The sequence below is a fragment of the Pongo pygmaeus genome, chromosome 7 (assembly GCF_028885625.2).
Source record: "Pongo pygmaeus isolate AG05252 chromosome 7, NHGRI_mPonPyg2-v2.0_pri, whole genome shotgun sequence".
NCBI classification, from domain to species: Eukaryota; Metazoa; Chordata; class Mammalia; order Primates; family Hominidae; genus Pongo; species Pongo pygmaeus.
This window is the reverse complement of record NC_072380.2, coordinates 78975850-79003314: the sequence shown is the minus strand read 5'-3', so window position 1 is coordinate 79003314 and position 27465 is coordinate 78975850. Positions and strand designations below refer to the sequence as shown.

Sequence of the window (27465 nt, the reverse complement as noted above, 5' to 3'; positions counted from 1 at the left end):
GAGTGTGCCCCTGCACTCCAGCCTGGGTGATGGAGTGAGACTGTCTCAAAAACAAAACAAAACAAAAAACTCAACCATATTCTATCACAGGAGTCCTTAATATAATAATACTATAATTCTTCAATTCAAAGACATATATTTTCATCTTATTACTGTACTCCAGTTGTATCTTAACAATTGATGGCATGGCATGGTAAAATTGGCAGAATTTTTTCTTTAAAATAATGTGTCTTAGACTTAATGAAATGTGGTCTTAAACATAGACTAGGAGAAGCATGTAAAGATAAAGCAAATTGATAATCTTCAATAAACCTGACAAAAAAACAAGCGATGGGGAAAGGATTCCCTATTTAGCAAATGGTAGTGGGAAAACTGGCTAGCCATATGCAGAAAACAGAAACTGGACCCCTTCCTTACATCTTATACAAAAATTAACTCAAGATGCATTAAAGGCTTAAATGTAAAACCTTAAAGCATAAAAACCCTAGAAGAAATCCTAGGCAATACCATTTAGGACATAGGCATGGGCACAGACTTCATGACTAAAACACCAAAAGCAATTGCAACAAAAGCCAAAATTGACAAATGGGATCTAATTAAGCTAAAGAGCTTCTGCACAGCAAAAGAAACTATCATCAGAGTGAACAGGCAACCTACAGAATGGGAGAAAATTTTTGCAATCTCTCCATCTGACAAAGGTCTAATATCCAGAATCTACAAGGAACTTAAACACATTTACAAGGAAAAAGACCCCATCAAAAAGTGGACAAAAGATATGAACAGACCCTTCTCAAAAAAAGACATTTATGCAACCAACAAACATATGAAAAAAAGCTCATCATCACTAGTCATTAGAGAAATGCACATCAAAACCACAATGAGATACCATCTCACAACAGTTAGAATGGTGATCATTAAGAAGTCAGGAAACAACAGATGCTGGTGAGGCTGTGGAGAAACAGGAACACTTTTACACTGTTGGTGGGACTGTAAATTAGTTCAAACATTGTGAAAGACAGTGTGGTGATTCCTCAAGGATCTAGAACCAGAAATACCATTTGACCTAGCAATCCCATTACTGGGTATATACCCAAAGGATTTTAAATCATTCTACTATAAAGACACATGCACACGTATGTTTATTGCAGCACTATTTACAATAGCAAAGACTTGGAACCAACCCAAATGCCCATCAATGATAGACTGGATAAAGAAAATGTGGCACATATACACCATGAAATACTATGCAGCCATAAAAAATGAGTGCATGTCCTTTGCAGGGACATGGATGAAGCTGGAAACCATCATTCTCAGCCAATTAATACAGGAACATAAAACCAAACACCACATGTTCTCATTCATAAGTGGGAGTTGAACAATTAGAACACATGGACACAGGGAGGGGAACAGCACACACTGAGGCCTGTTAGGGGTTGGGGGCGGGCAAGAGGAAGGAGAGCATTAGGACAAATACCATGTGGGGCTTAAAACCTAGATGACAGGTTGATAGGTGCAGCAAACCGCCATGGCATATGTATACCTATGTAACGAACCTGCATGTTCTGCACATGTAATCTAGAACTTAAAGAGAAAAAAAAATAGGTGGGGCGTGGTGGCTCACGCCTGTAATCTCAGCACTTTGGGAGGCCAAGGCAGGCAGATCACCTGAGGTCGGGAATTCGAGACCAGGCTGACCAACATGGAGAAACCCCATCTCTATTAAAAATACAAAATTAGCTGGGTGTGGTGGCGCATGCCTGTAATCCTAGCTACCCGAGAGGCTGAGGTTGCTTGAACCTGGGAGGCAGAGGTTGCAATGAGCCGAGATTACGCCATTGCACTCCAGCCCGGGCAACAAGAGTGAAACTCTGTCTCAAAAAAAAAAATGATAATAATAATAAATAATAATAATTTAAAAAAGAAATGCTAATTAAAAAAGAGATAAAGCAAATTGAAATGAAAAACATGTATATATCCTTCCTAACTATTATTTAGTATTGGTTGGGAACCAGCGTTATTCTCTTTTGGTAAATAAAACTAATTCAGGATGATAATTAACCTCTTTTAGGGGCCATAAATCTCTATTTCATAAAAATTAATGCTCTGTGTTCCTAGGAAAAAAATGTATAAGGCACACACATATGTACATTTGTATATGATTTAGGGATTTACAAGCCCCTATACCAAGCATCTATGGATCCTAGATTAAGAATGCTTGACATTTATAGAACAAAGACAATTATAGAACAATTTACAGAACTTTAGACAATTATAGAACAAAGTTCTAATATTCGAATGGATCTCTGCAAACAGGTATTACAATATAAATGTAATTTAAAGCAAATGTAATCACCAACACATACACACAGGAAAGCTAGTGTTAATACATTCTTGAAGTCCCGGGGCTGGAACAAGGTTTGGTTTGAAGAATGGTATCGCTAATCAAAATTAATGTCTCATCTAATTCAACCAAGAACTTTGGGAGAATAACTCTCCTTACCCTTATCTTAAAAACCTCTTTTGTGTGTTTATTAGCAAAAGCATAATAAGTGCCATTCATTTCAAAAAATTAAATGCTATAGACATAGTATTAAAACTAGTAATTCAGCGAAGGTGTTGATACAAGATAATCAGATTTTCTTTTCTTTTTTTTTTTTTTTTTTTTTTTGAGATGGAGTCTCACTCTGTTACCCAGACTGGAGTGCAGTGGCACAATCTCAGCTCACTGCAACCTCCACCTCCCAGGTTCAAATGATTCTCCTGCCTCAGCCTCCTGAGTAGCTGGGACTACAGGCACCTGCCACCACACCCAGCTAATTTTTGTAGTTTTAGTAGAGACGGGTTTTCACCGTATTAGGCAAGCTGGTCTCGATCTCCTGACCTTGTGATCCACCTGTCTCGGCCTCCCAAGGTGCTGGGATTACAGGTGTGAGCCACCACACCCAGCTGATGATCAGATTTTCTTTTGCTATCTTGCCTAACTCCGCTGTGGGGGATTGTTTGATACCTAAATGTTGCAAGTTATTTTAAAAGGAAGATAAATTAAAATCATTTTATGTGTTGTATTAAGTACTTATTCCCCCAGAATTCTTTAAGCAATGCAAAAGTTCAAATATGAAAACAATCATGCATAATAAGGAATTTAATATCAGTTGATGATACTACCCAGAAACAGTTAATAAATGCCCAAATTAAAACAGGCCTTACCTGGTAGAGATTTGTTATTTTTTAAAATAATATTTTAAAAATATATGTAACATTTTAATTTAACAAACTAAGAATATTTAAGGTTAAATAAAGTTATTTGTAGTGATCATTAATAATTTAATTCATTACCATATTTCAATGTGAGGGATGTTTCAAATAGTAAGGCTGCAATCAGCACATCTTCTTTAAGCACTTTGTTCCTTAAGTTCAGTCGTGCATGGGCTTCAGATAGGAAAACGCTAAAAAAGAAAATAGTTGCCAAAGAAAATATGTTGATATTATAAAAGTAATATATACGTTGGCAGGAACAAACCAAGATATATATGAACTTTAGCCACACCTAAAGCATATTCTTTCTTTAAAAAAATTTTTAGTTTCTTTTCAAAGGATTTTTTTTTTCCCACCAACTTAAATAGACTGTTCCAGAACAAGCCAGTATCCTTTTGGTTTCCATCCTGGCTTTTATTTATCATTCCACACTCCCCTCCCAAAGTTTTGTTCAGATAAACACACAGTTGAGAAAATTAATCTAACTAAATATCTTTTACAGACAAATCCTTGAATTTTAGTCCTTCATTTATCTAAAATCCTCATAGATTTGCAAGATTTTTGTTTGCAGTTTCAGCATTGGAAGGGATCTTGGAACTCAAAGTTCAAATTTTCATCAGAAAACTAAATTTCCTCTACAACTTCCTGGGCTATTCGTTTTCCAGTCTCTTTTGGACCTCTCCTAGCATTCATGGCTTCATGAGGCAATCCGTTCCTTTATTTTTAATTTTTTAACCAGCTTCCATTACCTGAAAGATCTCCTTCAAGCAAATGTGATGTATCTGAATGATTGCTGAACTTGGGAATCAGAAAACCTAGGCTGAGTCTCTAGAATTTACTAGCTGTATTACTTTGTATAAATCATTTAATGTATGAGATTTTTTGAAACTCAGCTATAAAAGGCAGATAAGTAAAGGCATTTGAAAGTTTTGCAACTAACTATAACCATAACTACCTACAACCAAGATTCTATCAATCTAAGCTAAAATTAGTTTCACTGCAATTTCTACCCACAGGTCTCTTGTTCTGTCTTCTGAGACCTCTTAATATGATACTCTTCAGATATGCAAAGATAACTTTTCGATTGCTCCGTGTTTTCTCTCCTCCAAGTTAAATATTTCTAGTTCCTTTACTATGCTATGAGACATAATTTTCAGCTCCTCACCATGATGGCTACTCTCCTCATGACCTAATTTGGTTAATACTCCTTTTCAGTACAGTATGACAGCAGTTTTGACCATCACAGTACAGATGAGGCATAACTAGCATTTTGTTGCTCTTGATATATATTCTATTAATATGACCCCAACTCTCAGTATTATTAATAGCCATATTACATTATTTACTCTTATTAAACATAAAAAGAATGAAATATCAAATCCTTTTCATATCTTTTCATATTAAGCCACATTACCATTTTCTCATCAATTCACACTTATACTGGGGAGTCTGGGCATCTAACAGAGAGCTTTACATTTATCCTATTAACTTTTTTCTTTTAGATTAAGATCACAATTCAAGCTTGTGAAGTTCTCTCCAATATTGCTCATTTATAAATGTAATTGTCATGTCTCTGATATCCTCATCCAAGATCCTTCTAAAAATGTTGACTGGGACAGAATATGTATAGAGCCTTTAGAAAGTATTGTTCAACTACACTTCTCTAGAAAAGCAAAGATGCTTGTGATTAGGTACCTGTCTGTAGAAATGGCAGAAAAATTCAAGATTTATGACTCTTCTAGCTAGGGGTTTATTTACTCTGCTGTTTCACAAACCATCCTTAGTATTTATTTCTACAATGTGAAAAAGTAGAGTTATCATATTAAAATTAACTACTTTATTTTTGAATAAATAGCTGCATCACAGCTTCACCGTGTTGTGATGTAGCAGTACCATAGTTTAAACAGTCCCCTATTGATAGACCATTTCTTTGATATAGTATTAAAGTGTAATCTCAAAATAACTGTTAAGTAGAACCAGGAGTAAAATAATTCATTAAATAAATAAATAAATATATTGTTAAAACTGCAATATAAAATAAGACAGATGAAGAACTGGCAGAAAATGTCAAGTGTAAATCTGTAAGATTTAGACATGTTTAGTTAATTTCCCCAACTGTATATTTATCTTCATAGAGCTGAAAAAATGCTAAAGATAAGCCAAGTAGAAGTCAACTCTTTGATAAATGTTTCAAAATGGAAAACAGAATTACATAATACTTTCTGTTTCCTGAAGTAACATTTAAAATACTCAGATCAAATTATACTGTTTGCTTTTTTTTGAAACAGAGTTTCACTCTTGTTGCCCAGGTTGGAGTGCAATGGCCCAATCGCAGCTCACTGCAACCTCCGCCTCCCAGGTACAAGTGATTCTCCTGTCTCAGCCTCCCAAGTAGCTCAGATTACAGGCATGTGCCACCATGCCTGGCTCATTATTTTGTATTTAGTAGAGACAGGGTTTCATCACGTTAGTCAGGCTGGTTGTGAACTCCTGACCTCAGGTGATCCACCAACTTGGCTTCCCAAAGTACTGGGATTACAGGTGTGCACCACCACGCTTTAAAAGTTCTATTTTCTCATAATGTTCTTTTCTCTATAGTAAAAATATGTTTTGTATTTGAACTCACATAGTCTCAGTTTACATATGAAAAGATATATTTATATATATATTTTTTGAGACAGAAACTTGCTCTGTCGCCAGGCTGGAGTGCAGTGGCGCAATCTCTGCCCACTGCAACCTCCCCCTCCCAGGTTCAAGTGATTCTCCTGCCTCAGCCTCACGAGTAGCTGGGACTACAGGCATGCACCACAATGCCAAGCTAATTTTTTTTGTATTTTTTTGGTAGAGACGGGGTTTCACCATGTTGGCCAGGCTGTGCTCAAACTCCTGACCTCAGGTGATCCCCCCGCCTTGGCCTCCCAAAGTGCTGGGATTATAGGCGTAAGCCACTAGGCCAGGCTTTTTTTTTTTTTTTTAATTGAGAAGGGGGTCTCACTCTGTCGCTCAGGCTGGAGTCAGGCTGGAGTAAAGTGGCACATCTAGGCGCTCTGCAACTTCCGCTTGATGGGCTCAAGCAATCCTCCCACCTCAGTTTTCTGAGTAGCTGGGACTACAGGCACCTGCCACCAGGCCCAGCTAGTTTTCTGTATTTTTGGTAGAGACAGGATTTCACCATGTTGCCCAGGCTGGTCTGTTTTTTTGTTTTTGTTTGTTTGTTTGTTTGTTTTAAATAGAGATGAGGTCTCACTATGTTGCCCAGGCTGTTCTCGAATTCTTGAGCTCAAGTGATCCTCCCACCTCAGTCTCCCAAAGTGCTAGGATTACAGGTGTGACCCACTGCACCCAGCCCTGAGGCTGGTCTTGAACTGAGCTCAAGCCACCCGCCTACCTCAGCCTCCTAAAGTGCTGGGATTACAGGCATGAGCCACTGTGCCTGACCAACACCCACATTTTTTTTCTTTTTTGAGACGGAGTCTCGCTGTGTTGCCCAGGCTGGAGTGCCGTGGCATGATCTCAGCTCACTGCAACCTCTGCCTCCCGAGTTCAAGCAATTCTCCTGCCTCAGCCTCCCAAGTAGCTGGGACTACATGCGCGCACTGCCACGCCCGGCTAATTTTCTGTATTTTAGTAGAGACGGGGTTTTACTGTGTTGCCCAGGCTGGTCTTGAACTCCTGACCTCAGGCAATCTGCCCTCTCGGACTCCCAAAGTGCTGGGATTACAGGTGTGAGCCACCGTGCCCAACCAACAGCCACATTTTAAAAAACAAGGATTTGCATTTGAAATCAGTGCACTTTTCTCAGACATATCTCATACGTGGCATCCAATAAAAATCAGTTCAGTAAAAAAATTATTAGAGATTAAAATGATGTAACATGATATAACAAAAGGAATTGTGAAGCCTTTAGTCCTTTTGGAACAAGGCCATTTACAAACCAACCAACTAGCAATCAAGCAGAGAAACAAATGAAATAGATAAATTAGCAATTTAATTAAACACATCATTTGAAACTCAACGCTGATTTTAAAATCTTGAATTGAATACCTACAGATATTTTAATGCAGATGCTGACAGCTTTGATCCACATACAGAGCCTGTTCTGATTCTGCGACTTGCTAGATAATAGCCATGGGTCATTCTTTCTGCTTCCAAGCTGAATTCTACATTCAAATTCTTTGCAAAAGCCAATAGCTAAAAAGTGTGAAAAATCCAAGATAATCAAGCTTTATTGTGGAATCAATATAATAGAAATCAAAAGTATACTGGCACTTTATTTTTACAAGTTTGCGTATTTTATTACATAAAAAAGAGTAAATGTCTGGGGCCATCCTGAAGTCACTGAACACTTTAAATCACAATGTTATACTTTTAAAGGATATTAAAGTTTACCCAGAATAATCTCCTCCCTCTCAGTGCAGAAATGCTCTGTGCAATATATTTGAATGACTTTACAATGTCTTTGCTCCCAGTGAAAGGCTCACCTCTCTCAGAAGCTAACTTTCCTTTGAATAGCTTTAATTCTCTGACAGTTTTTTCCTCATGAGTTTCTCTCATTGGCCTAGAGCTACTTGCCCTCCTTACTTCCCTTCCTTCCTTTTAAAGAACACTTAACGTTTGGTATGAGGGGAAACATTGTGTTAACTGCTTTGAAGGTGGGCTTTGGTGATTGAGTAAGATTTGGGTAGAGAATAATTCTGCAACACGATTATCACTGTTTTTTCTGAGTCTTTTTTTTTTTTTTTCCTTTCAGTGATTCCTAGTTCCCAAAGTTCTTCTCTGTGACGTAATTTCCAAATTTTTTACTATCCTAGTTATTTTCTAGTTTTTTCAATTCAGATAACCACAGGAAAAATTAACCATAATAAGGTTACTGTTTTTTTCTGACACTACCTACACCTGGAGAAAGGTTGCTATTAACTATAAAATTTATATTTTATTATTTTATTTGTTTATTTATTTTGAGACCGAGTTTCGCTCTTGTTGCCCAAACTGGAGTGCAATAGCGCGAACTCAGCTCACTGCAACCTCAGCCTCCTGGGTTCAAGCGATTCTCCTGTCTCAGCCTCCTAAGTAGCTGGGATTATAAGGCGCGTACCACTGAGAGGTGACAGCGTGCTGGCAGTCCTCAGAGCCCTCGCTTGTTCTTGGCACCTCCTCTGCCTGGGCTCCCACTTTGGCGGCACTTGAGGAGCCCTTCAGCCCACCACTGCACTGTGGGAGCCCCTTCCTGGGCTGGCCAAGGCCGGAGCCCACTCCCTCAGCTTGCAGGGAGGTGTGGAGGGAGAGGCGACAGCAGGAACCGGGGCTGCGTGGGACGCTTGCGGGCCAGCTGGAGTTCCGGGTGGGCGTGGGCTTGGCGGGCCTGCACTGGGAGCAGCCGCAGCCCGCCGGCCCGGCCAGCCCTGCTGGCCCTGCCAACCCCGGGCAATGAGGGACTTAGCAACTGGGCCAGCAGCTGCGGAGGGTGTACTGGGTACCCCAGCAGTGCTAGCCCACCGGTGCTGCGCTCGATTTCTCGCCGGGCCTTAGCTGCCTTCCTGTGGGGCAGGCCTCGGGACTGCAGCCCGCCATGCCTGAGCTTTTCCCCACCTCCCTGGGTTCCTGTGCAGCCCGAGCCTTCAGGACCAGCGCTGCCCCCTGCTCCACGGCGCCCAGTCCCATCGACCACCCAAGGGCTGAGGAGTACGATTGCATGGCGTGGGACTGGCAGGCAGCTCCACCTGCAGCCCCGGTGTGGGATTCACTGGGTGAAGCCAGCTGGGCTCCTGACTCTGGTGGGGACGTGGAGAATCTTCATGTCTAGCTCAGGGATTGTAAATACACCAATCGGCACTCTGTATCTAGCTCAAGGTTTGTAAACACACCAATCAGCACCCTGTGTTTAGCTCAAGGTTTGTGAGTGCACCAATTGACACTCTATCTAGCTGTTCTGGTGGGGCCTTGGAGAACCTTTATGTCTAGCTCAGGGATTGTAAACACACCAATCAGCACCCTGTGTCTAGCTCAGGGTTTGTGAGTGCACCAATCCATACTCTGTATCTAACTAATCTGATGGGGACATGGACAACCTTTGTTTCTAGCTCAGGGATTGTAAACGCACCAATCAGCACCCTGTCAAAACAGACCACTCAGCTCTACCAATCAGCAGGATGTGGGTGGGGCCAGATAAAAGAATAAAAGCAGGCTGCCCGAGCCAGCAGTGGCAACCCGCTGGGGTCCCCTTCCACGCTGTGGAAGCTTTGTTCTTTTGCTCTTTGCAATAAATCTTGCTACTGCTCACTGTTTGGGTCCATACTGCTTTTATGAGCTGTAACACTCACTGTGAAGATCTGCAGCTTCTCTCCTGAAGCCAGCGAGACCAGGAGCCCACCAGGAGGAACGAACAACTCCAGATGTGCTGCCTTAAGAGCTGTAACACTCACAGCGAAGGTCTGCAGCTTCACTCCTGAGCCAGCGAGACCACAAACCCACCAGAAGGAAGAAACTCCGAACACATCCGAACATCAGAAGGAACAAACTCCAGACGCGCCACCTTAAGAGCTGTAACACTCACCGCGAGGGTCCGTGGCTTCATTCTTGAAGTCAATGAGACCAAGAACCCACCAATTCCGGACGCACCACCACGCCTAGCTAATTTTTTGTATTTTTGGTAGAGATGATGTTTCACCATGTTGGCCAGGCTGGTCTCAAACTCCTGACCTCAGGTGATCTGCCCACCTCGGCCTCCCAAAGTGCTGGGATTACAGGTATGAGCCACCGCGCCTAGCCTATTTTATTTATTTATTTTTGAGACAGAGGCTTGCTCTGTCGCCCAGGCTGGAGTGCCGTGGCACGATCTCAGCTCACTGCAAACTCTGCCTCCTGGTTCAAGTGATTATCCTGCCTCAGCCTCCTGAGTAGCTGGGACTACGGGTGTGTGCCACCACGCCCAGCTAATTTTTTTTTTTTTTTTTTTTTTTGTATTTTTAGTAGAGACAGAGTTTCACCATATTGGCCAGGCTGGTCTTGAACTCCTGACCTCAGGTGATCTGCCCGCCTCGGCCTCCCAGAGTGCTGGGATTACAGGCGTGAGCCACCAGGCCTGGCCTAAAGTTTATATTTAAAATTTAACCTTTAAAAAAGCATAGAGACGGCTGGGCACGGTGGCTCACACCTGTAATCCCAGCACTTTGGGAGGCCGAGGTGGGTAGATCACCAGGTCGAGAGATTGAGACCATCCTGGCCAACATGGTGAAACCCCGTCTCTACTAAAAATACAAAAAAATTAGCCAGGTGTGATGGCGGGCGCCTGTAGTCCCAGCTACTTGGGAGGTGGAGGCAGGAGAATCACTTGAACCCAGCAGGTGGAGGTTGCAATGAGCCAAGATGGCACCACTGCACTCCAACCTGGTAACAGAGCGATAAAAGAAAAAAGAAAAGAAAAGCATAGAGACATGTCCTAGATTGGACATGTCCTGGATTGGATATATATCCTGGCTTCTTTGTTTTCTTTATTCTCCACAACTCTCTCCAGGCTTTCAGAACTGGATATACTATTAATAGTATCAATAACCCTCTCTAAGTTCTAAAATGGCATGATGATGAGCCACCGATATCCTCCTTCAGGAAAGGACTTGTTGTCCCAGCTACTGAGAGTGCTCTCAGCCCCTTCAGGGATTGCCTCAAGACAGTCCACATCACGTGAGTGATTGAGGCAGAAGTGGGGGAGGACATTATAAAGTCCGCAGGTATTGACAGAAAAGCCCTCTCAAATACACATTGGCACACTAAACTCCATCTCAGTCTGTGTTCTGGAGAGCTCAGGCTGCAACAAATTCCATCCATTTTGATTTGTGTAATAGACAGATTTATCTTCCAGAGAAACCATTTTTACTATTTCACTTTTTACTATTTTACAGTTCACTCTACAACTGTTCTCTATAGTCTGACAAACGAACTATAAAATCTTTTGCCTGTGCAAGACTTATTGTAAATATGCGAAAATCCTATGACTCCAAAATACAATTTTTGCTCCAGTCAAGCTGGTCTTACCGTTTTCCATGTATACTAATTTCTACTTTTCAGTCTTTAACTCCTACTGTTAATTCTACTTAGAACACCCATCCTTTGTGCATCTAAATTTTACCCTTTCTTATAGCCCAACTAATGTCCAGCCTCCTCCACGAAGTTTTCCCAGCTTCTGCATTCTACATTGATATCTGCCTTTCTGAATTCCTAAAATACCTGAGTCAGCACCACTTAGCTTAGCACTTAAATTATTCCTTAACTATTTTGTGTATTTTTTTTTTTTTTTTGAGACGGAGTTTTGCTCTTGTCACCCAGGCTGGAGTGCAGTGGCGCAATCTCGGCTCACCTCAACCTCCACCTTCCAGGTTCAAGCGATTCTCCTGCCTCATCCTCTCGAGTAGCTGGGATTACAGGCATGTGCCACCATGCCTGGCTAATTTTGTATTTTTAGTAGAGACGGGGTTTCTCCATGTTGGTCAGGCTGGTCTCCAACTCCCGACCTCAGGTTTCTGCCCTCCTTGGCCTCCCAAAGTGCTGGGATTACAGGCGTGAGCCACCTTGCCTGGACTGTATCTTGTTTTTAATCTCAATTAAATGATAAACTAAAGAGAAAGTTTATATATCTGTGAGAATATAAAAGAATGGAAATAGGCTCATATTTGTGAAGTATTCAGTAAATACCTGAATAATTAATAAATCTAGATTGTTTTGGCTTCTCAGGTAAAAAAATGGGCAACATTTGCCAGGGTCATTAGCCTGTCCATATTTAGTACCCTAACTCCTACAGACTACTTTTTTCCTATACAATAAAACCAAAACCAAAACCTTATTATATTATAAATATTATTCTTTTTTCTATGCTAATCTATGTGAATAAACAATGTTCATAATTCATTTTTAAGACAATTTTGCCTTTCAACCTTTTACTCATGCAGTATGCTCACAAGAAAGATAGATATGAAAAAAAATTTTAATGACTCAGACCTCCACTTTCTGATATCCCTTGCCTTTTATCTATCATACCCAGACAGGTGAACTCTACTTGGACAGATTTTTGAGTAGTTAAAAAGGTTTCAGTTGTAAATATGTGAGCACCTTTAATAGCTATGGGAATTATTACTAAATTTACATCACCTACTCTCAGGTTCTCTGAACATGTCACATATGTTTTGATAATGTCAGGGTAATTAATTAAAATGGGTTAGTGAATCATGCTATATATCCCCTAAAGTCAGGACTTGAAGGTATTCATCTAAGGACAATCCCTTTGAATAGACCGTAAAATGTAAATAACTGTATATCTATATAGCCTATTATAATTTTCTGTAGAAAAATTCTATGTTGGTTTTCTTTCATTGAGATTCTTTCAGCTGTGATTTGGACAATGGTACAAAAATAAACTGAAAATTTTAATATTCATTACCTAACACAGTTGTTTCTTTAATTATAGCCCTAAATAATTCTAAATAATTTCTTTCTTTTTTCTTTTTTTTTTGAGACAGGGTCTTACTCTATCACCCAGGCAGGAGTGCAGTGGTGTGATCTCGGCTCACTGCAACCTCCACCTCCTGGGTTCAACTGATTCTCCTGCCTCAGCCTCCCGAGTAGCTGGGATTACAGGTGCCACCACCACGCCCAGCTAATTTTTGTATTTTTTGGTAGAGATGGGGTTTCACTGTGTTGGCCAGGCTGGTCTCGAACTCCTGGCCTCAAGTGAGCCACCCGCCTGGGCCTCTCAAAGTGCTGGGATTATAGGCATGAGCCACCACACCAGCCTAACCCTAAATAACTTCTATGCAATGTCCTTAAAATGTTTAAAAGCTGGAACCAAGACGGAATAAAAGAATCCTAAATAAAGAAAATCCAGCACTCAAAAGGACTTCTATATAATTTGAGAAACATTAGCACAGGCATTCTGGGTAACCGTTTTATCCACCTTTACCTTTTCAAAATCTTCAGTTGTGAACTGTCTAGAAGCTGCATAAAACAGCCCTTCAGGATTAATGGCCTTGTTCAAAGTGTGTTGCACAGTAGGAAGAAATGGGTGGCAGGGAGATGACTCATTGCAGTTAATCAATAAACCAAATGCCTCCACAAGGTTAGCTGGAATCAAACTGCAATCCTACATCAAACCAAAAGGTAACAGGCAAACATTAAACTTTGTAATTTTCACAATTTGGAAATAATTAATTACAAAGTAATTATTATATGTTGTTATTATTAAAGTTATTATTTATCATATTAATTATAATTTAAGGTAATTTTTTAATAATCTGGGAACTTTTTGGTGATTGATTTTTTAAAGCCTCTTTAGTGAGTATTTTCTTATACATTATTCATTAAAGACTCTCTAGCTACCTATTCAAATAGTAATTTCCAGTGAGCAGATATCTGATCTACATGGCTAAAAAACATTACAATTTTTAAACAACTGGGTCATCATGTAGTTCTGGTACTCAATAAAGTATAGAAACAGGTTAATAACAAAAATATTAAGATGTATTAAAATTTATGACTTAATTCCTTGAACAGCATTCTAACAATAAAATATACATATACCTTACCATCTGACCAATTAGAGTGTTGATTTTCTGTGCATTTCTCCTTGAAGATGAATCCATATCAACAAAAGACCAAAAACTGCACTGAACTGGAAAAGTCATCTGTTGATCAATATCCTCCCCAAACTTCTTTCCTGGGATGTACACTGTGATGCTTCTGCTCTCCAGAACTAAGTCAGAAGACATTATCCATTTGTTAAGTTCATTTTGGTCTAAATGTCTGCAAATTGCTAACATATTATTATATATAATTATACTGTGTAGACTTTGGATAGTGAAAGAAAGTAAATTTGACTGTTTTGCAAGACAATGCTCTAAGTTCTGCCATAAAAAATATATATTTGAAGCCTTATGTGTCCCATAACTTGATGAGAACCAGGAGTCCAAAGCACGTAGCTGGAATTGTGGCTGGGCACCTGAGTGGACTAGGCAGTGGGCTAAGAGATTGGTCATATAATACAGACTTACAAGAGAGGCTAAAATTAAATCATGTTCTTTTATGTGGGGAAAATGATAGAAAGCAGGCCATCCATGTGGGAGTGAGAGAGGAAAAGACAGAGATAATATGAACTACAGTGACTGGGGGGAAATATATCTCAAATTTAACATGTTCAAAACCAAATTCATTGTCCCCTCACCTCCCACTTAAAACCCAAACAAAAAATATGGAGCACTTTGGGAGGCTGACATGGGGGGATTGCTTGAGCCCAGGAGTTTGAGACCAGCCTGGGCAACTTGGCAAGACCTTGCTGCTACAAAAAATTAGCCAAGCATTGTGGGATGTTACCGTGGTCCCAGCTACTTGGGAGGCTGAGGTGAGAGAATTATTTGAGCCCAGGAGTTGGAGGGTGCAGTGAGGTATGATGACACTACTGCACTCCACCCTGGGCAACAGAGTAAGACCCTGTTTCAAAAAAAAAAAAAAAAAGAAAGAAGAAGAAGGAAGAAGGAGAAGAAGGAGGCCAGGGCCATCGCGGAGGACCACGTATCATTTGATTCCATTTATAGTCAGCCATCTATATCCAAAGGATCTGTCTGCATCTGTGGATTCAACCAACCGCTGATGAAAAATATTCAATAAATAAATAAAACAATAACAACAATAAAAAACAACAGTATAACAATTTGCAAAGCATTTACATTGTATTGACTATTATAAGTAATCCAGGGATGATTTAAAGTATATGGGAGTATGTGCATAGGTTATATGCAAATACTCTGCCATTTTATATAAGGGACTTGAGCATCTGTGGATTTTGGTATCTGCAGAGGCCCTGGAACCAACCCCTGGAGAATACTGAGGGAAGACTGCCTATGCAGTGTTCAGAATAGGCAAATACACAGAAACAGAAAGCAAATAGTGTTTGCCAGGGACTGTGTGGGAGTAGGTGACGGGAGGCAGGGACTGGGGGTTGACTGCTAATGGGTGTGGGGCTTCCTTTTGGGGTGATGAAAATATTCTGAAGTTAGTGGTAATAGTAGCACAACTCTGTGACTATTCTAAAAAGCACTTAACTGTACACTTTCAGTGGGGAATTGTATGATGTGTGAAATCTCAATACAACCGTTACAAAAAATGTAATAGTAGTATTGCCATTCTAAATAAAGAAAAATTAAAATTTTATATTGGCATAAATTTTACCTTTTATCTTTATATTGTACAATACTTTTATCTTTATATTGTATAATGCAAATATATGGGCATTTATCTCATAAGTGGAACCAATAGTATTTTGCACATGCATATGTATTTTGTTTTTACCAGAACAGTGGAAATGCTGCACAAAATAATTTTTATTTTACTTCTTGATATGCATACATTTCACCAACACTCTCTACTTTCAGCTTACTGATAAGTGAGGAAGGACTGAAAAGACAAGGAACTATGGATTTGCCCTATCTTTCCTTTTCCTCCTGTGTCATTTTCAGTGTAAGTGGTTGGCAAATACAGGGAAGCAACCAAGTAAGAAAGAGTATGATACAGCTACTTGGTCATTTGTGTTTCTTGAAAGGCCTTTGCCTTCTTTCTGTATTAGAAGTAAGTCTAGTTCAAATGAAAAGCATGGCCACTTGGGGTTACTGGCACTCCCACTTACTCAGTTGAAAATGTGTTGATATGGAAATATAAGCACTGGCTTATAGTGCACCCATGACACATGGGAGTCCAGCAACAATCAGAGAAAGTGCAAATTAAGTGTGTTATGAAAGCTGCATAGTGATCACAAATGCTGTATGAAATAGGACAGGAAGGCACAGTAAAAACAGGCATCCATGTGTCTCCTCTACTCATAGTCAAGTGCCATTATCTCATTGGACTTCCTTACAATACAAAGATAAAATTATTAAAAATTTGAATATGATGACAGCAGAGTTTTAAACCAAATGCCAAGTTCTTGTGGGGAGAGGACACACTAGCAGGGCTAGCTTCATGAGTGTGGAACTAGTGCAGTTGTACCAAGGCCCTCCTCTGTAGCAGCCAGATGTTCCACCATCCTTTGACGAAAAAAACTCCTTTTCCCACTGACTAGCTTTGGTGCTGTAGTCAAAAACCAAAGTTGACTATAAAATGTGGGTCTAGTTCTACACTCTTTGATACAGGTTGGCTGTGTCCCCACCCAAATCTCATCGTGAACTCCCACGTGTTGTGGGAGGGGCCTGGTGGCAGGTCTTTCCTGCACTGTTCTCATGATAGTGAATAAGTCTCACAAGATCTAATAGTTTTAAAACGGGGAGTTTCCCTGAACAAGCCCTCTTCTCTTGTCTGCCACCACGTGAGACGTGCCTTTCACCCTCCACCACGACTGTAAGGCCTCCTCAGCCATGTGGAACTGTAAGTCTAATAAACCTCTTTCTTTTGTAAATTGTCCAGTCTCAGTTATGTCTTTATCAGCAACATGAAAACAGACTAATACACCCTCACTTTGTTTTTATTGCTTTTTTTTGTAGAGATGGAGTCTCAGTGTGTTGCCCAGGATGGTCTGGAACTCCTGGCCTCCAGCAATCCTCTTGCCTCAGCCTCCCAAAGTGCTGGGATTCCAGGTGTGAGCCACTGGGCCCAGCTAATTTCTGCATTCTCTTATAAAGTGAAGCAATATGCTATGTGCCCTGAGCACACTTGTACATTCATGCTGGTATGCCAAGAAGGCAAGGTTCTGACTACTCTTTGCGCAGTCCATGGCTGTCCATATCCTTGCTAGTTATAAATCTTGCCCAACCAGCATTACTCTTATACAGAACCAGACAACGACATTATAAGGAAAAAACCCTACAGACCAATATCTCTCATGAACATAGATTTAAAAAATCCTCAACAAAATAGCATATCAAATCCAACAATGTAGAAAAAGAATTATACACCATGACCAAGTAAGCTTTATCCCAGGTATGCAAGGCTGGTTCAATATTCAAAAATCAGTTAATGTAATCCATCATATCAACAGGCTAAATGAGAAAAATCATATGACTGATGATGGCAGGAGGCAGACAGGTTCCTGGGCAGATAGGGGCAGGTCTCTGGTGGAACCCAACCTTCAGGCAGGAGACATCCTGAAGCCTGAAAACCAGGCTGCCAGTTCTGGGTGGAGTCCACCACCTGGAGTGAGAACTTCCTTGATGTCTTTCAGCCAATCAGATGGTGCTTTTTCTGGGCCCACCCATGGACCAATCAGCATGTACTTCCTCCATTCTTAGCCCATAAAAACCCCAGACTCAGCCAGACTCAAACACAGGTTGGGACTACCTGCCTGTGGGTAGGAGCTACCCACTTCAGGTCTTCTGTCCACTGAAAGCTGTTCTGCCGTGCAATAAAACTCTTCTCCACCTCGCTCACCCTCCAGTTGTCCATATAAGCTAATTCTTCCTGGACGTGGAACAAGAACTTGGGACCTGTTGAATGGCAGGTGTGAAAAGGGCTATGATACTCTCCTGGCAGGCTTGCTGAGCTGCAAGTGGGAGCGAAAAGGGCTGTAACACTTTCCTAGCCAGCTCGCTGATCTGTGAGTGGTGACACACTCTTGTTTGCTAGACTGCGGGAGTGAAGAGCAATGACCCTTCTGGAGTCCCAGACCTCAGGATTTCCTGAGTCAGAGCTGTAACACTATAATCCTCCTGCCTTCTGCCAGCCTTGGGTGGCTGCCCCACAACAGAAAGTGGCGATGGGCTGGGCCAGCCCAGGAGCCACAGGCTGGAGTGAGGCAGTGGACTGAAAGAGCTGTTAACATGTGCCCCCCATCCGCTGAGCTGTGGGCAGCAGGAATGAGAGAGCTGTAGCATGCTTCCCTGCAGCCCCTTGGGGCTCCACTGTTGCTGGTGTCTCCAAGTTTTCGGGTGCCACACCATTCCCCTCATCCAGACACCAGGGCCCTCAGTAGAAGCCACTTGCTGTATGCCTGTTCCAGCTACAGCCTTTCATGAAGCCAGTACCTGTGCCAGCACCTGGAGCTGCCTGCCCTGCCACAGCGGCCGGTGTGCCTGGCTATGTGCAGTGGCCAGACCCTGTGCTCACTCACTCACACACCCCTCGCTGCTCTGCTCCTGGCTTACCCTCAGTAGGCATGGGATCTGGACTGGTAGTGTGAGCCAAGTGCAGCCTGCCAGGCTGAGTGAGCAGAACAAGCCCAGCAGGCAGGAGTGAAACTCAAGCAGAGGTGCTGCTGGACATAGAGGTTTCTGGCTTGAGAAGGATCCTGTGACATGATCATATTAACAGAGGCAGACAAAGCATTTGACAAAATCCAATATCCATTTATGATTTAAAAAAACCTCTCAGAAAATTAGGAATAGAGAAGAACTTCCGCAGATAAAGAATGTCTACAAAAAATGTACAGCTAACATCATACTTAATGGTGAGAAACTTGAAGCTTTCCCACTCAGACCAGGAACAAGGCGAGGATGTCCTCTCTCAACACCACTTTTCAACTTTATACTGGAAGTGGTAGCTAATGCTATCACTAGACAAGAAGAGGAAATAAATCTGGTCCATTACAAGCTCACGTGTTAGCACACCGAGAGCAAAGGCTAAAACTGTGCATTTGCACATTAAATTTCTGTTTTGCTTATTAAAACCAAAATGAGAAATGCCATCTAACATAATTTCTCAAACCCTCAAACATCTGCAATACTATCTTAACTGTTAAGTATCTCAACATGGATGAGAGTATAGGTTAAACAGGTGAAAATTAATTTAAAAAATATTGTTTACCTGTTTGAAGCTGTTCAAGTTTATCTTTTTTGTGTGAAGCCAAGTCTCCTATAAAGCATATACCACCTTTAGCTAGCAAAGCACTGCCAGCCTGAATGCTAACTGCTCCAGTTCCATACTTATTCCTGGATAGAGTGGGAAAAATTTCAGTAGAGACTAGATGACGTACACCACGGGGGACAAGGTTTATGCTAAAATTCAGAAGCCTAGGGAAAAAAAAATAAACTTTTCATTACTATTATTTAATTTTCAAAAGTCACAATGTGTTAAATTAAATTTAATTTTATTCTGTGTTTACTGAGCACCTGTGATACACCGGCTATTGTGCTAGGGATAAAAATATATATGACTAACATGGTAAAATCCTGTCTCTACTGAAAATACAAAAATTAGCCAGACGTGCTAGTGCATGCCTGTAGTCCCAGCTACTCAGGAGGCTGAGACACAAGAATCATTTGAACCTGGAAGGCAGAGGTTGCAATGAGCCAAGATTGTGCACTCCAGCCTGGGTAACAGAGTGAGATTCTGTCTCAAAAAAACAAAACAAAAAAATATACACAAGACTTGGACCTTAACTTGGAAAGCTCACAGTCTAAAAAGAGAGACATAAAAAACTAAAACACAATGTGATAAGTACTAAAAAATGTCTTCATCCTGGTGACAGAGCAAGACTCCGTGTAAAAAAAAAAGTCTTTAGAACATCCATGGTGGCCAGGCGTAATGGCTTACAGCTGTAATCCCAACACTTTGGGAGGCCGAGGCAGGTGGATCACTTGAGGTCAAGAGTTCGAGACCAGCCTGGCCAACATGGCAAAATCCCAACTCTACTAAAAACACAAAAATTAGGTGGGCCTGTAATTACATGCCTGTAATCCCAGCTACTGGGAGGCTGAGGCAGGAGAATTGCTTCAACCCGGGAGGCGGACATTCCAGTGAGCTGAGATCACTTCACTGCACTCTGGCCTGGGTGACGGAGCAAGACTCTGTCTCAAAAACAACAACAACAAAAGAACATCCATGGGAGTATTATTTCTTCCTGGAAGGGAGTCAGAGAAAGTTACAGAGAGATGACATTTGAATTAGGCCTTCTTTTTATGGATTGCTTTCTTTTGCCTGTTCAGAATTTTTGCACGAGGCTTGCTAGTGTCCCATCAAAACTATCACTCTGCTGTTTCTGTCATGGCAATTGTGGGGTTTTTTGTTTGTTTTTGTTTTATTTTGTTTTGTTTTGTTTTGAGTCTCTCTCAGGCACTAAGGCTCTAGTGCAGTGGTGTGATCTCAGCTCACCGCAACCTCTGCCTGTCACTAGGCTGGAGTGCAATGGAGCAATCTCAGCTTCCAACCTCCACCTCCCAGGCTCAAACGATTCTCCTTCCTCAGCCTCCCAAGTAGCTGGGACCACAGGCACAAGCCATCGTGCCTGGCTCAATTTTTTTTTTTTCTTTTGTAGATACGGGTTTTACCATGTTGCCCAGGCTGGCCTTGAACTCCTGAGCTCAAATGATCCTCCTGCCTTGGCCTCCCAAAAAGCGCTGGGATTACAGGCTTGAGCCACTGTGTCCAGCCAAATTTTTTTTTCTCTTAAGAGACAGAGTCTCACTCTGTCGTACAAGCTGGAATGCAATGATGCAGTCATAGCACACAAACCTCAAACTCCTGGACTCATGCAATCCTGCCTGCTCAGTCTCCCAAATAGCTGGAACTACAGGTATGAGGCACCTGCCTGTCTCATGGCAATTCTTGATATGTCATTTTGGTTTCTAACCTCTTTGCTAATTGCCTCAGTCTCTTTATATCCCAAATTTAAATTCTGAAAAAGGAATATGATTACCTTAGCTTAGCTTTCAAATCCTTGCCACAGAAATTACAGCTTCCTAGTGCAATCAACTATGATAAGTAGACATAGACGTGACACAAAAGGGGGTGATACAAAACTAGGCATAGACATGCAGTGCAAAAGAGGGTGAGATGTGGATAGGTAGATGGTATAAAATATGTCTAGCGCATGTACCATTCTAAGGAATTGGGACGTTTGAAGATATATAAAATGAGAGAGAGAGCGATATTTAGAAAGAAACCTTTGCAAGCCTATAAGGAGTGGTTCTCAACCACAGCTTGCACTAACCTTACCTGGCGAGATTTAACAAATTCCAATGCCAAGTGCCACCCCAAACCACTTAAATTAGAAACTCTGGGGGTGAGACACAGTGATAAATATTTTTAAAAAATTCTCCCAGGTGATTCTAATAGGCAGCTAGGCTGAGCACTTAGTGATATGGAACAATGAGCCTCAAATTTGGCTACACACTGGAACTGGCTAAGGAACTTTAAAACTACTGATACACAGAAGGTCACAGAATACAAAGTCAAAATATAAAAATCAATTGTATTTCTATATATTCATAGCAAACAATTGAAAATGAAATTAAGAAAACACTACCATTTTAGTAGCATCAAAAATATCAAATATTTTTAGAACCAATTTAACAAAATATTTGCATGACCTTTATAAAAACATCGCTGAGAGAAATTAAAGACCTAAATAAATGGAGAGATATGCCACATTCATGGATTGGAAGACTCAATATTATTAAGATGTTAATTCTCCCCAAAATTGATTTACACGTTAAATATGGTTCCAATCAAAATACTCAAAGGCTTCTTTTTGGTTGGTATTAACATACTGATTTGGCTGGGCTCAGTGACCCATATCTGCAATCCCAGCACTTTGAGAGGCCGAGGTGGGAAGATCACTTGAGCCTGAGAGTGCAAGACCAGTCTAGGCAATATGGCAAGATCTCATCTCTACAAAAAACTAAAAAAATTAACCAGACGTGGTGGTTCACGCCTCTGTTCCCAGCTACTCAGCAGGCTGAGGTGGGTGGATCACTTGAACCCAAGAGTTTGAGGCTGCAGTGGGTCATGATTGTGCCACTGCACTCCAATTTGGGCAACAGACCGTGACCCTGTCTCAAAAAATAAAAATAAACTGATTCTAAAATTTATTTAAAAATGCAAAGGATCTAAAATTTTTTTAATCTTTAAAATGAAGGATAAAGTTGTATTACCTGATTTCAAGACTGAACATAAAGCTACAATAATCAAGGGAGTGTAGTATTGGTATAAGTATAGAACAACAGATCAAAGTATTAGAAAAGAGAGTTCAAATAGATTTACATCCAGTTCAACTTTATACCCAGATTCTGCCTAGTTCAATTGAATTTGAACAATGGTATCAAAACAATTTAATGGAGAAAGGAAGATCTTTTCAACAATTAGTGTGGAAAAATTGGATAAATGCATAGGAAAAACATTAACTTTAACTCATACTTCCTACCAATCTCTGGGAGATTAAGGCAGGAGGATTGTTTGAGCTTGGAAGTTTGAGACCAGCCTAGCAAGACTTATCTCTACATAAATAAATAAATAGTAAACTAAAACTATAATGCTTCTAGAAGAAAACATTTAAAAACTCTTCATGATCTTGGGATAGACAAAGATTTCTTCTTTTTTTTTTTTTTTTTTTTTTGAGACAGGGTCTTGCTGTGTCACCCAGGCTGGAGTGCAGTGGCACAATCTCTGCTCACTGCAACCTCCGCCTCCTGGGTTCAAATGATTCTCCTGCCTCAGCCTCCCCAGTAGATGAGATTACAGGCACGCACCACTGTGCCCAGCTAATTTTTTTTTTTTTTTTTGTATTTTTAGTGGAGACGGGGTTTCACCATGTTGGCCAGCCGGCCTCAAACTCCTGACTTCAGGTGATCCGACCACCTCAGTCTCCCAAAGTGCTGGGATTATAAACGTGAGCCACCACGCCCAGCCAGACAAGGATTTCTTAAACAGAAGTCAGAAAACACTAAGCATAAAAGTAAATAATAAATTGAATTTCATCAAAACTAAAAAGTCTGCTCATCAAAGATACCTTTAGACAATTTTTAAAAAGCTTTATATCTGGAGAAAAATTTTATAATGCATATATTTGGCAAAGGACATGCATCCAGAACAACTAAACTAACAAATGAATGAACACTTTATAAAAACAGACACTTCATAAAAAGAGATATATGAGTGGCCAATAAGCACATGAAAGAGTTCAAATCAATAGTCATCTCAGAAACGCAAATTAGAACAATGACATATCATTTCATTCCCACTACTATGGCTAAAATGAAAAGGGCTCACAACACCAAATGTTGATGAGGATGGAAACAAGAGGAAATCTTTACATTGTTGAAAACTGGCAGTTTCTTTCTTTCTTTTTTTTTTTTTTTTGAGACTGAGTCTTGCTCTGTTGCCCAGGCTGGAGTGCAGTGGCACTATCTCGACTCACTGAAACCTCCACCTCCTGGGTTCAAGCAGTTCTCGTACCTCAGCTTCCCAAGTGTAGCTGGGTCTACAGGCACATGCCACTGTGCCCAAATAATTTTTGTATTTTTAGTAGAGATGGAGTTTCCCCACATTGGCTAGGTTGGTCTCAAATTCCTGACCTCAGGTGATCTGCCTGCCTCAGCCTCCCAAAGTGCTGAGATTACAGGCATGAGCCACTGCGCCCCGCCAACTGGCAGTTTCTTATAAAATTATAGGCCAGGCACAGTGGCTCATGCCTGTAATCCCAGCGCTATGGGAGGCTGAGGTGGGTGGATTACCTGAGGTCAGGAGTTCAAGACTAGCTGGGCCAATATGATAAAACCCTATTTCTACTAAAAATACCAAAATTAGCCAGGTGTGGTGGCATGTGCCTGTAATCCCAGCTACTCGGGAGGCTGAAACAGGGGAACTGCTTGAACCCAGGAGGTGGAGGTTGCAGTGAGCCAAGATGGTGCCATTGAACTCCAGCCCGGGCAACAAGAGTGAAATTCCGTCTCAAAAAAAAAAAGAAAAAAGTTATACATATACCTTATGACCCAGCAATTCTACTCCTAGGTATTTACCCAAGATAATGAAAATACATGTCCACAAAAAGACTTGTGCAAGAATGTTTACAGCAGTTTTATTCATAATAGTCAAAACATGCAAAACCAAATGTCTTCCACTACGAGAGTAGATAAATAAATTTTGGTACATTCGTATAATGAAATGCAACTCATCAACAGAAACAATGAACTACTGATGTACACAACTGGATCAATTCAAAAATATTTTGTTGAGTAAGAGAGACTAGACCCAAAAGAGGATGCACTGTATGATTTCACTATCTGAAGTTCAAGAACAGGAAAACTAATCTATGGTGACAGAAATCACCAGTGAAGATAGGAACTGATTGGAAGAGGGAAGGAGGGAAATTTCTGGGGTGAGAGAAATGTTCTATATCTCATTGTGGTGGTGATTAAAGGAGTGTATGTTATTTGTCAAAACTCAATGTTTTTAGTGATGATAATAAGATCTGATTATTTCACTGTATGTAAATTTTACCTAAAAAGAAAAAACAAACCAATCTCTCACACAGCCCCAAATATCATTTAAAAAGTCAAAAGGTTAATGGCAAACAGAAAAAGAAAGGCCTTAATTTACATGCATCACAAATCAATAATAAATAGATAAACAACATAATAAAAACAATAATGATCAAGAATGGGAGGTTCATAGAAAAATAATACATGTTTAATAAGTTTTATATGATGCCAAAATTATTTCCAATTAAATAAATGCAAATTAAAATAAAATACAATTTTCCACCAATCAGATTGCAATTTTTTTTTTTTTGAGACAGAGTCTCACTCTGTTGTCCAGGCTGGAATGCAGTGGTGCGATCTCAGCTCATTGCAACCTCCGCCTCCCGGGTTCTAGCAATTGTCCTGCTTCAGCCTCCTGAGTAGCTGGGACTACAGGCGCGCGCCACCACACCTGGCTAATTTTTTGTATTTTTAGTAGAGACGGGGTTTCATGGTGTTAGCTAGGATGGTCTCCATCTCCTGACCTCATGATCCGCCCGCCTCAGCCTCCCAAAGTGCTGGGATTACAGGCCTGAGACACCACGCCCGGCCCAGATTGCAAAATTTTAAAGTTTGATAATGAGGAGAGAGGATCGCTTGAGCACAGGAGTTCAGCCTTAGCAACATAGGGAGACTTTGTTTATATAAAAAATTAAAAAATTAGCCCAGTGTAGTGGCGTGCTCCTGTAGTCACAGCTACTCAGGACGCTGAGGCTGGAGGATCACTTGAGCCCAGGAGGTTGAGGCTGTTGTGAGCCATGATCATGCTACTGCATTCCAGCCTGGGTGACAGAGTGAGACCCTGTCTCAAAAAATAATGATAACAAAAAGGTAAGTTTGATAATACCCAGAGTTGGTGAGGCTGTGAGGAAAAAAATTCTGTCAGTAGAAGAATAAAGTGGTACAACCTCGGCATTTGGTACCATATTTACATCACCAGTGGCAATTTAATTTTAGCAAAACATATCTATTCAATTAAATTACTGTTAATTTGAATTTTTTTTTTCTATTTTAAATTCATTTTGTAAATTTATTTTTTGCTTTGGAATTGCATACAAGATACTAAATAAGGAGCTTATTTCTAACTTTGTGAATATTTAAGCAAGTTTTAAGGAAAGGGTACTTGCTAGTGGAGAGCCACAAAATGCTAAGTAGAGGCTTACTCCAAAGTTAGGATGATGTTCCCCGCAAACAGTAATTATGGCACTTCTGACAGCCTTATTTGGATGCAGTGAGTCAATATTATTGATGGAATATTGAAGAAAAATAAGAAAATGGTTAGTTTGTTCCTTAGGGGGAGGATTATTCAAAACAAAGTACAGAAACAGAATACAGAGCTAGGGAATAGGGGGAAAGGAAGGCTGGAAAGGATGCATTTATTTACAAAGGTCTGAGTGGGGAAATAGGTTGAAAATTGGAGTAATTTGACTTATCACTTATCAATTTATCTTTCAAAGGTTTTGAATTTTATTGATAAAGATTGATTTAAATACTTATACTGGCTCAGAAAAATTCTAAATATTCTTCTTGTAATAATGCTCATGGAAAGGATGTATGCAAATCTGTGACCAATTAATATTTGTAAAAATTCATGTCACATATATACCTGTCTATGAGTAGAGAATCACTTGTTATAATTAAAATATCCAGGCAATCTTCCAGTTCCTTGTTACGGTCAGTTGTCTGTACTAGACTCATCAACAAACACAGCTTGAGCATATTGTAAGTCCCAGGAGGGGTAATTTGTGATGCAAAGATATTGGCAAGTATTGCTGTAAACTTCCAGCATGAGCTGGAAGTTAAGGAGAGGAGACACCTGAAGTTGTCACTAATTCCTGAAGGAACTGAAAGTAAATATTAACATATATATTAGAAAGGGTTTTAAAACAAGACAACATTATAGATATTTGACTCCCTTTATCTAAAATGTTATCAAATTATAGTTCTAATAATACCATATTCTTTTTTTTTTATTTTAGAGACAGAATCTTGTTATGTTTCCCAGGCTGGTCTTGAACCCCTGGCCTCAATTGATTCCCCTGCCTTGACCTCCCAAAGTGCTATGATTACAGGCCTGAGCCACTGTGCTTGGCCTTTAAATTCTTAGAATGATATTAAATTATGATTCGAGGTCATGCTAGTTTACCATTTCTACCTCAGGGAACGTAATAGGAGGAAGAAATCACCCTTTGTGTCCACATAGATTGGCTGTGGGTTGTAGGCAAATCCCTCATTCTTCTCCTTTTAAGATCTATGTGAGCAAACCAGATCATGGAGCGCCTGCATTGCTGTGTTTGCTCCTATATTTCTATGTATCACCTTCAAAGAGGAATAATAAGCAGAATGGGAAATATTTGAATGTTGCTGTTAAATAGAAAGATTTATATTCCACTACTTTGAAAGTGCTGTACTGTAGTATACTGTAAAATTCTAGATCTTCTCCATCCTCTCACTCTCCACCTCCTGAAAGCAATGAGTGATTTATCCAATTGGTAATTTGGGTGGAACTGCTGTGCATGTATAACCTAGTCCCATTCTCCTTCTTTCTGGGCTGCCATCAAAAAGCAGTGATTTCCTCTAACTCATCCATGCCCATGGACTAAGAGAGGCCTACTTTAGTCCAGCTCTTGCCACATTTGGGTAGTTAAATACATCTCATTCTGGAGTTCAGAATAAGAAAGCACACTCTCCACCTATACAGAAAAGTCATGTTCTGCTACCAAATCAATAAATTTTTAGACACTTAGCAGAAAATATTTAAAAGATCACTAAACCCTCTATGATTCATCAATGCTTTCTTTCTTTAACATTTTTGTTCTTTTAAGAAGCTTTTCTCTTCAAGTAAGTAGAAGTATTTAGAATCTACTTGCATTTAAATTCAACTTGGGTCTCTATTACTACTGATGATTATCCACAGTATGGAGGCTAAAGAAACTTCATCTTGGGCCAGGCGTGGTGGCTCATGCCTGTAATTCCAGCACTTTGGAAGGCCGAGGTGGGCGGATCATGA

At 40.4% G+C, this 27465-nt stretch overlaps 1 protein-coding gene across 8 annotated transcripts in view; it reads right to left on the bottom strand.

Annotated features, from left to right (window-relative positions):
* MCMDC2 (minichromosome maintenance domain containing 2) overlaps positions 1-27465 on the bottom strand; it is a 54663-nt gene that overhangs the window by 14527 nt on the left and 12671 nt on the right. For 5 of the 8 annotated variants that reach the window (XM_054497565.2, XM_054497563.2, XM_054497562.2 and 2 more), the window contains 6 exons: positions 26062-26299; positions 19024-19229; positions 13827-13993; positions 13205-13384; positions 7304-7446; positions 3337-3446 (listed from right to left, as the gene is read on the bottom strand). In XM_054497565.2, coding sequence (XP_054353540.2) covers positions 3337-3446; positions 7304-7446; positions 13205-13384; positions 13827-13993; positions 19024-19229; positions 26062-26299 — 1044 coding nt within the window. Of the gene's footprint in view, positions 1-2641; positions 3008-3303; positions 3447-7303; positions 7447-13204; positions 13385-13826; positions 13994-19023; positions 19230-26061; positions 26300-27465 lie in introns of those variants that run through there. The other 3 variants (XM_054497559.2, XM_054497560.2, XM_063668822.1) reach the window with 2 other exon arrangements.